Source organism: Triticum aestivum, chromosome 4D (genome assembly GCF_018294505.1).
Source record: "Triticum aestivum cultivar Chinese Spring chromosome 4D, IWGSC CS RefSeq v2.1, whole genome shotgun sequence".
In the NCBI taxonomy this organism is placed as follows: domain Eukaryota; kingdom Viridiplantae; phylum Streptophyta; class Magnoliopsida; order Poales; family Poaceae; genus Triticum; species Triticum aestivum.
This window is the reverse complement of record NC_057805.1, coordinates 387,394,435-387,406,046: the sequence shown is the minus strand read 5'-3', so window position 1 is coordinate 387,406,046 and position 11,612 is coordinate 387,394,435. Positions and strand designations below refer to the sequence as shown.

The following is an 11,612-nucleotide window of genomic DNA, read 5'->3' as shown; positions in this document are numbered from 1 at the left end:
GTCTAGAATAAGGCAACTCTTTGGGTTGGATGCAGCTCCTTCGCTGAGCAAAACTGGTACTCCTAGAAATCATTGTTGGATATTCTGTCGGCCATGAACACAGTTGCCCAGCCTTCCCACAAAAAGGCCCTCAAGACACTAACTATGATCATCTTATGGAGGATTTGGCAGGAAAGAAACGAGTGCACCTTCAGCGTAAAAATTGCTTCGGATGTTGACGTACTTCAGGCCGTCAACAGGGATCTTGATATTTGGTGTCAAGCAGGAGCAAAGCACATTCAGCCACCCTTCGGGGTTTTACCGAGAGATATCAGCTAGATAGCCAGGTTTTTCGGTCGTTTGCCTGACAAAACGACCTTGTTGGCCACCGGTGGCAAAGTTTTTTATTTTTCTCCTTGATCTCTTGATCAAAATCCACCTTTTGTATTTCCCATGTGCTTCCTGCTATGATCAATACAAGCCAGCAAGCTGCTGGATCTTTCAAAAATAAATAAAAGAAAAATGGTATGCTAGAGTTGCAGCTACTGAGATCCAGTAATTTGCTCGATGCTAGAGTAAATATGATGAATGTCAGAACTTCTCTTCACACCAGCTGAAATGTGTTCAAGTTGATCTACCTATACGATAAAAAAGAAGATATATTTTGACGACAATTATGATTTTCTTTTACAGTCTGAGTATACAAAGATTGGTGTATGCTTTTGTCCTAGGAATGCGCTGTAATTTTTCTCAAAACATAATAAAGATCTTTAAGAGAGAATATTATGTTGTTTCGATTTGGCGCAGCAAAGCGCATGAAAAACACACGCTGCCATGGGAAAACGGCGCAGCTCCTTCTAGTTCCTTACAAAAATCTGAAGAAGAGTCTCTCGTGTCCTTACAAATTTTGCTATGGGCTGGGCGTAACAGAGGTGAAGAAACGCCTGGAACAATTTCACCAGACAAAGAGACAACCCAGAGCAATCAACCGTAGTAGTAGTACCATCTTGAAGAGCGGTTGAAGCACAATAGCAAACGAAGTCGGGGCATCATCAGCATCAGTGGAATTTCCACGTCGCACGCAGAGATGGGACGTTTCATTAATCCGCTGCCACTCTCTCAGCTCCTCCTATACATCACACGCACGTACGGCACAATCTCAAGCCACGGATCGATAATTTTTCTAAATCAAAGCCCAAACCCTCGTCAGATCGCATCGAGCGAGACTGCTGGCAGAGCACACCAACCAGCCAGCCAGCCCCAATCAGCGTCCGTTCGATTATAGTACACCGGCGATCGTCGGCGACAGGCACACCAACATAGTAAAGCTCGCTCTGGGCGGCGGCTCGCTCATTGCGCGCGCTCTCTGATGACGTCGAAGCCCATCTCGGAGCGCTCGGTGGCCTGCACCTCGTAGTGGACCCCCTCCAGCACCCGCCGCAGGCCTTGCTTCGACGTCGCGTACAGAATCTTGGCTCTTATCCTCGACGCCGCCGGCGACCTGAATCAAGAGAAAAACAGAGCAACAAATCATCATCATCATCATCAACCAATCGAGTAACCGACCCAACCCACTGCCTGTGGCTCCATCCTAATCCCACTGAATTATGAAACAACTTTGTATGTACTCGTGTGAGGCCGATGCACCAGCAGCTGTTGCCATCGAACAAAGCCAGAGCGCTTTAACAAAAGGAGACCGGCTGCTGGTGGACAATGGAGAATGGACACTCGACAGGCTTGCTAACCTAACAGTATTTAACTACCCAGTTCTGCTGTCAAGTGCTTTAATCGTGCTTGCTTTTGATAAGATAGTACAAGGAGGAGGAACTGATTGATCAAGCTGCGCACTTTCGATTAAGCCAGTGAAATGTTGACTGAAATACAATCGTAAAAAGTTATTGGTATGGGCGGTGCCTGCTTTCGATGAGGGGCCAAATCTAATATACAAGGACAGACAGATCTGCACAACAGATGTATACAGGTCTCCAGATCTGATCTGATTAAAGAGCCCGCCCACCTTAGCTGTGGGGGTTAAGAGAAAAATAATGCAGGGATGAGTACTAAGGACAACAGTAACAAAGATGCGGCAGCAAGGACAAAGCAAAGCAAGCAAGAAAGAGAAGGGTGATGGTGGCCCTGCCAAGAAAGTTTGGCCCCCGTCATGATCTCGACCAGACCTGCGTTTGAGTTTGACAAGGCAGCGGGGGTATGGGCCAGACAACCAACTCTTGTGGAAAATGGAAAAAGTTTGATGCGTATTCGGTGTTCCTTCTTTCTTAGCGATAAGGATGTGGGGCTGATTGCAGAGTCATTTGGTCTGCAGATTTCCTGTCAATTTCTTGATGCTCTCAGGCGCCCTAGTTATATTTGGTGCGTGGGCAGATGGAGAGAAGATGCCCCACATCTTAATTTTAGTCTGAGCTCCTTTCTCAATGACGATGCAATATGTGATTGCTTGATTGCGATTTTGTTTGGTAGTTGGTAGGACTATGGTCAATTGATATACTAGTAATTTGCACTTGCGTCATGTAATTACTACCAACTTGGCGTTAGTGTGTTATATAGTGCAGAGGACCAAAGAGGATTTGGTATCTTGGCTAGTTTCTTGCTGGCAGCTGCCGTAGTTTATGAATGACTTGCATATCATCCAAAGAGCAGTTGCGCTGACAGGCAAAAACTTAGACCCTTACGGTTCGGACAATCAAAGCTGTTTATAATACATACAGTGTGCAGCCAGCAAGGAATGCTTAGCCGCCAGAACCAAGAAACCATCCAGCATCGCGGTATCCGCATCAATAATTATGGCTAATAATCAAGATCAGACGCCATGATTTAATCGATTTGACGGTAAGTAAGTGAACGAGAAAGGAGTGAATAATTACCATGCGATGAAGAAGATCTTGCTCTTCTGGCAGTTGTCGACGGAGACGAAGTCGAAGTCGAAGACGGCGTAGCGGCAGTCGTCGCCGGGCAGCGCGGCGACGAGCTCCTCGTACCCCTCCCCGGGGCCGCCCACCTTGTCCACCAGCACGGCGCGCGTCCGCTCGTCGATCTTGTAGACCACGAAGCGGTGCACCTTCTTCCACTTCATCTCCGTGAACCACCGCTTGCACTCCTCCTTGATGTTCATCCCCTCCGTCGCCTGCACACACCACCCGCCGCGAAATCATCATAAACATCGTCAATTGCCTCATGCCCCAGACGCGTCAAGGAAAGCAGCAGTGGTAAAGGCCTGGATCCTTACCATCTTGTAAGCCATTGCCATGGCTGCGGGTCGTCGCCGGTGAGGACGAGGAAAGGAGGGAAGGATCGGTGGAAGAAGGGAGGGGTTCTTCCTTGGCGCTGCGTTGGTTGCTTGAGGCTTGAGGAGGGTGCCCCTTGCGGCCTTGCCTGCCCCTTGTATGGGTGTGGGTTTGGCAGTCCTCCTGTCTCTTGACAATTAGGTGAGGCGGGGGCAGGGTCGGCTTTATACAAAAGAAGCGTGGCAAGCAGCCCAAAATTCCATTCTTCTCCTTTTATTATAAAACAAAATGAAAAGGCTAGGATGCAACTGGGGGTACGGGCATCCCTCCCACACATGCCTTCCTTGTGCTGCGTTGCCTGTCCATTTCTCATCTCAACAATAAAAAAACAGGGAAACTTTTTGTGATAGAGAGGAATTAGCAACTCCTTTTACAGTTGATGGAATTGTTGTTACTTTGCACTAGATAGATAGATATCTGAACAAGTGAATGGATATCCCTTCAAGATAACAGTCTGCCTAGATAGATTGCTGCTCGTCGTTAATCATCAGTTTCTATCCATAAGAGCGCCTTTTACATTCACCCGTTAATATAACGAAGATGTGACACGCCACAGCGAGGAGCAGTAGCACGCACTGGCGTGCAATCATCGTCATGGCGATCTGAATTACCACCAATGATGGTGCCGTCGGCAAGACGATCTTGCACCAAGATTCGCACCCACTGGTCACCGGCGTACGCGACCGTGGGGCATGGAAGAAGCTACCGCACGCCCCGCCTAGCATCTACGCGCTCCTCGTCATGACCCGTGCGTGCCCATTCCCCCCACCCCCACCCATTCTTTGCTTCCAAGGGAAGAAGGGAGCAAAGGTAAATTCGCCATTTGCCGCGAGAAAAGTAGAGAAAGCGGTGGCGACCGGGGACGGGGGCTCCTCTCCTCTATGCTTTTTCCGTTTTTCCTCGGTTTCACGTGTGCGTCGGTGACCTCAGACAGTTGCTGGTGCGCAGGGCAGAGCCCTTTTTTCTGATTTTTATTTTAAAGTTCTATAGGTGGGACGAGGAGACCCGCTGGCGCTAAATTGAAAGCTGCTCGCGGTCGCGCACTGGCCGTGCGGGGCTGCATTTCAACCAGCAGATTAATGAGCGCTTTATGAGGCGCAGAAGTGGTACTGCCACATGGTCGCCGGTGGCATTACTTTCTGGCGGCGGGCCAAACAGTACGGAGTAGACATGATCGGCTAAAATGCATAGGGGCTTCAGGGCATCTCCAATGGCAACTCGCAATTATTTTTTCTGCATCCGTTCACGGACAAGTGGATCGCTATGCGGACACGGATGCGGGAGGCCGTCATCCAACACTAGTCACATACATTTCAACCTGTATTTTAACTCGGCAGGCGAAATTCATGCGAATCGGCCAATATTTATCAAAGTTCGGATGAAAATAACACAAATCATCCATACACACCATGCAAATTAAGTCTAGTATAACACGGTCTCAAATTTGACTAGACCCCATATGTCCAACAAGTTATTTATGAACGGATCATGTTGTCCCACAGATACTTTTACTTCAGCTTCATCCAACAGTGTGTGCACGTAAATGGTTGTTGCTCTATCCTGTGATACACCACAACAGCGCGCGCGGGCTACATATAGTGTGTAGACCCACATTGAGTGAATGAATCAATCGACAAGGTGAACAAGAGGAAGACAAACTTACGATCTCGTCCTCTGCCACGTACAATGGCCACCTTGCCTCGAGCTGAGAACCACGTCGCAAAACTTGGTGACGTTGATTTGGATAGCATGCAAGCGATACGACAATGACCACACGTTGCGTGGTTGAATGATGTACATGTCGTAGGGCGCAATGTGTTTTTATGCATGAAACTTTTCATGCACTTGCTCCCAAAAGGGCTCTCCTCTGCTCCTGCCTATCAAATCCACAGATACATCCAGCCACGCATCGCATAAGAACTCATCCTCCATGGTCGAGTAGCTCACCATCCTTCGTGCCCTAAAAAATGACATAGCATTTGAAAATAAGCTCAATGACATTTGACCGAACAACTGCCGAGCGTGGCGTCCATCATGGAGGTCGTTGGTACAAACGGCTCCAAGGTGAAAAGCTCCGTCGTAACGGCGAGCGGACGTGTCGGTGCTGGTTGCAGACGTCCGACCATGCCTCTGTGGCGGTCGGAGACGTACAACGGCGGCGGAGGAGGTGGAGGGTGCGGATGCAAAGTAAAGGGGAAAGGGGCAGGGTGAAAGGAAATGGGACCGGAGGGAGGGGGGCTTGAGTGGGCCGAGGATGTCGGAGTCTTATGTTTTGGGTGTCCGAACTCTCGCAAACCTACCCCACTTTTGTCCCTAATTTATGGGAGAAAACGCGTCCGGGCCGTCCCGCGGACCGATAGAGGCCCGCGTTGAATGGCTTCAGCGGTCTGGACAGCATGATCCCGATGGATGCGGCGGTTTGCAGGTCTACCATGGAGATGCCCTTAGTTGTGGAGATCCTCCAAAATCTGTTTGCGTAAATACAGATTGCTCCAACTAAATGGAGCCCGATTTGTTCCTTTGAAGATAAGCACAAATCTCGTTAAAGCCAGTTAGATAGGTATGGCTAAAAATGAAGAGCCTGCTTTGCTATTATGGCTACTCCGAGTAATCATCTTTTGGCGCTCTGACGTGCGTGAGTGCTCACTCATGAGCCATCGGGTTGTTCTAGGCCAGTCACTAGGAGGCTTTCCGTTGCTGATGTTTTCTTTAGTTTCAGTTGATTCTCCTCACAATTGTTTTTCCTTTTTATCTAATTGTAAGTTTTTTTCTCAACGCTCTCTGCAAGTCAAAATAGCCAGAGCTCCCCTCCCGCTCCGGCGCCCTCCCTACCCTGCCGGCGGCCACTCCGGCCCCGGCGTCCACCCTCCCCCCTCTCTCCCGGGCGCTCAGATCTTGGCCATGGCGTCCGGTGGTGGCAGCCCCTCCTCGCTGTCCTCCAAGCTGCAGCCCATCGTCTCGGGGCTGGGGCTCTCGAAGCCGCCGGGCTCCGCCGGCTCCTCGGCGCGGGCTCGTGAGGCCGCGCTTGACGCTGCGCCGGCGGCGGGCTTGGCGGTGCCCTGGCATAGACCTGGCCCTTCCCGCAAGGCCATGTGGCGCAGGCGTAAGGCGCTGTAGAAGCAGGCTGAGGCGGGTAGATCTGGGCCTCGCTCGCGCTCGCCGTCATCTTCCCCGGTGAGGCGGGAGGTTCTGGCGGATCTCTTCGGCATGTGCTTCAAGTGTTTCCGGGAGGGCCATCGGAGGGAAGACTGCACCTTCAAGCCTCTGTGCATTCGTTGCGGGATCGAGGGCCACATCTCGATGGAGTGCAAGCGGCCGCGCAACCCTCGTTCGGAGGAAGATCTCCGGCGTAATGCCATGGCCAAGGTGGCGCGCTCCTCTCAGCAGCTGCTGCCTGCTGGGCCTGCGAACAGGCTGTCGCCGGTCGCTCGGCAGGTCTCTCCAGTGGAGAGGCCCTCGCCAGCGCCGGCCGACACCGCACCTGTGGGGCTTAGCCAGGCACCGCCGGCCGCTGTAGGAGACGTTTGCATCCTTCGCCGCTCAACGGAGATCGATGATCTTGAGCGCTGGCTCAAGCTTGCGGTGGTGGCCTACGGCGGCGGGTCTCGACCGCCGGTGTCGTGCTTTGATGCTGCGGAGGCTATTGCAGCGGAGTTGCGCATCCCGCGCCATTGCTTCTCCGTGCACAAGTACCACCCGGAGGACTTCCTTGTGGTGTTCTCATCGGCTGACCTGCGGAACAAGATCCTGGCTATGGGCTCTGTCGGCCGCGGCGCGTTCAAGCTCTACGTTCGCCCATGGCTGAGACAAGCTCAGGCAGTCTCGAGGATGATGCGCACGCAAGTGGATCTCATGGTCGAAGGTGTCCCTTCTCACGTCTGGACCTGGAAAACGACGGCGGAAATTCTGGGCACGACGTGCCTGGTGGAGAGTCTTGCGCCGGAAATAGCCAACAGGGAGGACCTGTCTCTCTTCAAGATGCGTGCTTGGTGTGTGGATCCTGACGGTGTGCCGACGGACAAGCGGATCTGGGTGCCGGAGCCAGAGGTTGATGAGGGACTGGCGGCACTAATCCACATTGGTCGGATCAGGGAGCATGAGGGGTCGGGGACCTACATGCGGCCACTCAGCTCTGATGGGAGCGGCCAGAGCGGGTTGCCGGACGACTTAGGAGATTTCTCTGGCCATGGAGAATGGAGAGTCCTGCCTTGGACGCGGGGCGCGCGCCATCACCGCGGCTCGTTCAATGGTCACCACGGAGGCACGTACAGGCAGGCACTACTGGGGCGCATTGGGCCTTCCAACTCGCGAATCCCTCCCATGGTGGTAGGCGGCGCTGCTGCTGTGCAGCCAAGAGTCGGCGTCCCAGCGGCAATGGTGCAGGCACCGACCGGAATTGCGGTGGCCGAGAACTCCCAGGGAGTGCCAAGCCCACCGGAGGAGGTGCTGGAGACTGGCGACGTGAACCGTGGCCGACAGGTGGGACAGGCCGTGTCATCACCTGCGCAGGGTGAGGCGGCGCCTGCTGCCACTCAGATGCTTTTGGACCACGTGCCGGTCCTGCAGCCACTTTTGTTTGAACCCAGGCAGGAGGATAAGGGTGAAACAAATCAAGAGATTGGAGCCGTTTTGGAGCTGGCCGAGCCGGGGCCACTTGCGACCACGATCGACAACGGGACAACTCCAGAAGGCTCGGTGGATCCCGAGAGATCAGGACGGGGACATCGATCGCAGCAGTGCAGACCGTGGGTGGTCAGGTGCTGGCCAACCGCGACTCGACCCTGGTCGTGCTGGGTCAGGGCGAGGCAGATCGCGCGGATACCGCTCTGGCACCCGTCGTGGCGGTGGGGCCACAGGAGCGGGAGGATCTAGGCCTGATAACACCGCATGTGGCTCGCGGAGGGGGCCCAGTATCGGATACTCTGCACGTCACACTCGAGGTGGATCCTGGGGCGACCGTTCCGCATGCTGAGGGGCAGCTGGCTCTCGAGATCGCGTGGGAGCTGGGAACCGCGGACCCTGGTGCTGAGGTGACCATGTGCGGTGCACGCATGCATGACGAGGCTTTGGAGATCGCTGTACCGCGGCTAGGAGGGATGGCTGCTTGCATTTTGGACACACCCCTGTCCAACAAGGAGATCATTGCCCTTGGAAACATCAAAACATTCTGCGTCGGACTTCTTAAGAAGCTCGCTCCGCCGCTGCTCAAGGAATTTGAAGGGCTTCGAGGATGATGCGCACGCAAGTGGACCCATTCACACCGCGGTGCGCCACTAGATCAGGGTGCTCAATTGGGCAGAGGAAGACTAAGGCGTCGGCAGCTAAAGCGGTTTTGCTAAAGGCATTGGGCTTTGATTGCGATGATCTGGCGGTCTCTGAAGACGCGCTAGATCAGCTTCGCACGGTGTTTGACTCCCCACTCCAGGAGACGCAGCTGAGAGCGATCGCGGCGATCTTCGGGAAGGCGATACCACTAGACCTAGGAGGTGATTTGGAGAGTGTTGCACCGATCATGGTGTAGTCGCAGGGGGGCTGTCGACGTGGAGGCGCTCGTTGCCATGTCGTAGGCAGGAACGGAGTTGGTTTTGTTGGAACGTGCGTGGTCTAAATGGGCCAGCTAGGAGGAAGACTTTACGTGAATTTGTAGATTCTTTACATGTGACGATCTGTTGTATCCTAGAGACCAAACTTGAGAGGGTGGACCAGTACATGATTCTACAATGTATGGGGCCTACATATGATGGCTACACCTATTTACCGGCGTCTGATACTAGGGGAGGGATTTTTATCGCTTGGGACTCCACGAGGGTGCAATTGACAAACCATGTCAATGATACCTATTCCATCACTAGCTACGTTTCCCCCGTGGGAGGCACACCAAGGTGGCTGCCGGTGGTTTACGGTCCTCAGGAGGACAGCCAGAAAATCGGGTTTCTACAAGAGTTGATGGAGCGTAGATTGTTGTGCCCAGGGAAATAGTTGGTCATCGGGGATTTCAACTTAATCCTCCATGCGGCGGATAAGAACAACTCCTTGATAGATAGGCGTATGATGAGGCGGTTTGAAACTGCGTTATATCGACTAGAGGGGGGGTGAATAGGTGATTTTTACAAATTCGTCACTGAGGAATTTCAGGGTGAGGAAATTCCTAAGTCACGAACAACTTGCAGCGGAATAAGTACTCAGATGCAAGCATAACAGAACAATAGCACAGTCATCATGATGAAATGAAAACAAGCATAGAGTACAAGTAGCGTAAACACAGGATAAGCAGGCTGAAGACAAATTGACTGAAGAAATTGAACTGAGGAAATAGAGAAAGTCTTCAGTCAAAGTCTTCAAACAGTGATCAAGAACAACAACACAGTAATGAGGAAATGAAAGGGTTGAGGAAATAGAACCAGTAGCTCGGTGAAGACAGTGATTTGGTAGACCAGTTCCAACTGCTGTGACAGTCGTACGTCTGGTTGGAGCGGCTAGGTATTTAAACCTGAGGACACACAGTCCCGGACACACAGTCCTCACCGTATTCTCATTGAGCTAAGGTCACACAAATCTCGCCCAATCACTCATGGTAAGTCTTCAGGTGACTTCCAAACCTTCACAAACTCGGTCACTCGGTGATCCACAATTTCCTCTTGGATGCTCTAGACCATGACGCCTAACTGTCTGAAGGATGCATAGTCATCAAAGGTAACAAGCGTCGGATCCACACAGGAACAATCTCTTCAGTGATGCTCAATCACTTTGGGTTTGGGTTTGGGTTTGTAGGTGTTTGGGTTTGGGTTTTCCTCACTTGATGATTTTCGCTCAAAATCATCGGACGATGGGATGCTCTTAATGACATGTGTCAGTTTCTCTCGGAGCAGCCAACCAGCTAGTGGTTGTAGGGGGCGGCTATTTATAGCCTAGGGAGCAGCCCGACATGATAAGACATAAATGCCCTTCAATGATATGACCGTTAGGTGGGAGGAAATTTGGGATAGCTGGCGCATAGCACAGCAATGGTCGGAAATTTGAGCTCACAAATTCCTCAGGGCTATCATGTTCCTCACTTGTAGGCAATCCGCACTGGCGAATTCCTAACTCCTCAGTCAGAACAAATTCCTCGGAGACCAGAAGATCTTCGTCTCTGCCACTGAAGAAATTGACTGAACTGCATGAGATTTCCAATGGCTTCACTCAAAAGGATTGGTAGGTGTAGGATTTTGAGATGAGCATCACTTGGAAACTTTTCCTTAGTTTTTCCTCGACCCCTTTAATAGTACGGTGTTTCCTATGACGCAAGAAAGAGAAAAACGAAACTACGAAAACAAAGGTCTTCACGCTTCATATTCCTCGCATGAATATAGAGTCTTCACGGTCACACCAATTTCTTCACTTTCAAAGTCTTCAGAAAGCCAAAGTCTTCAGTTGAAGACATTCATTTTTAGGGGTCGACTTTCTCTGTAAATATCAAACTCCTCATAGACTTATAGACTTGTGTACACTCACAAACATAGGTCCCTTAACCTATAAGTCTTCAATACACCAAAATCACTCAGGGGCACTAGATGCACTTACAATCTCCCCCTTTTTGGTGATTGATGACAATACAGGTTAAGTTTTCAACGGGGATAAACATATGAAGTGTAAATACTGATATTGAGGAATTTGATTGCAAGATATAGAAGAACTCCCCTTGAAGATGTGCATATGTGAGGAATTTGCTTTAGTGAAGCAATGCACATTGAAGAGTAGAATCATGGAGATCTCCCCCTATATCTTGTAATCCATACACGCATTTAACATATGATATGAAGAATTTGAAATGCATGATGAAATATGTTGACTGATGTAATTCGGCATGCGTGTATTAACATATATGAGGAAATAGCATGCAGAAGAACATAGCAAAAGTATCGGACCACCATCGGGTTTAAGTTTACAACTCGATCCAACAAAGACTTCAGAAGAACGAGAGTTGGAACTTAGCAAAAAAACGCCCATATATAGACCCGCTTGAAGACTAACTCACATTTCTCCCCCTTTGTCATTGAATGACCAAAAGGGACGAAAAATGAGGACTAACGCCCCTGAAGATATCATCACGAAGTCGATGGAGGAGCGCCAGCGTTGTTGGGGTCGGTTGTTGATGTAGGGCCTGCCGCAGTGTCGTCCAAGTCTTCATTTTCATCAGTCTCGCATGATGAAGAATAAGAGCTGGCCACCAAGTGAGGAACTTTGACCTTCTTGAATTTCTTCGAAGGTGGCTGAGACCAGTCAAAGTCCTGCTTGAAGCCCATCTGCTTGAGATCTTCTTCACCGTAGAGGTGAGACAATACAGCCCAG

At 51.1% G+C, this 11,612-nt stretch overlaps 1 protein-coding gene across 1 annotated transcript; it reads right to left on the bottom strand.

Annotated features, from left to right (window-relative positions):
* Nucleotides 1–957: 957 nt before the first annotated feature.
* LOC123098092 (actin-depolymerizing factor 5) lies at nucleotides 958–3,457 on the bottom strand. The gene is made up of 3 exons (XM_044519967.1): nucleotides 3,224–3,457; nucleotides 2,862–3,121; nucleotides 958–1,480 (listed from the first exon to the last, which is right to left on the bottom strand). Exons 1-3 carry the CDS (start codon nucleotides 3,242–3,244, stop codon nucleotides 1,330–1,332), a joined length of 432 nt encoding a protein of 143 aa, XP_044375902.1. The 5' UTR covers nucleotides 3,245–3,457; the 3' UTR covers nucleotides 958–1,329.
* Nucleotides 3,458–11,612: the final 8,155 nt, after the last annotated feature.

Bases quoted from the DNA above. Each gene is read 5' to 3' on its own strand.
- LOC123098092 (XM_044519967.1), bottom strand. From the start codon at position 3,244: ATGGCAATGGCTTACAAGATG. The intron at 3,122-3,223 runs GTAAGGATCCAG...TGGTGTGTGCAG, and splicing joins TGGCAATGGCTTACAAGATG to GCGACGGAGGGGATGAACAT. The intron at 1,481-2,861 runs GTAATTATTCAC...CTCTTGATTCAG, and splicing joins AAGATCTTCTTCATCGCATG to GTCGCCGGCGGCGTCGAGGA.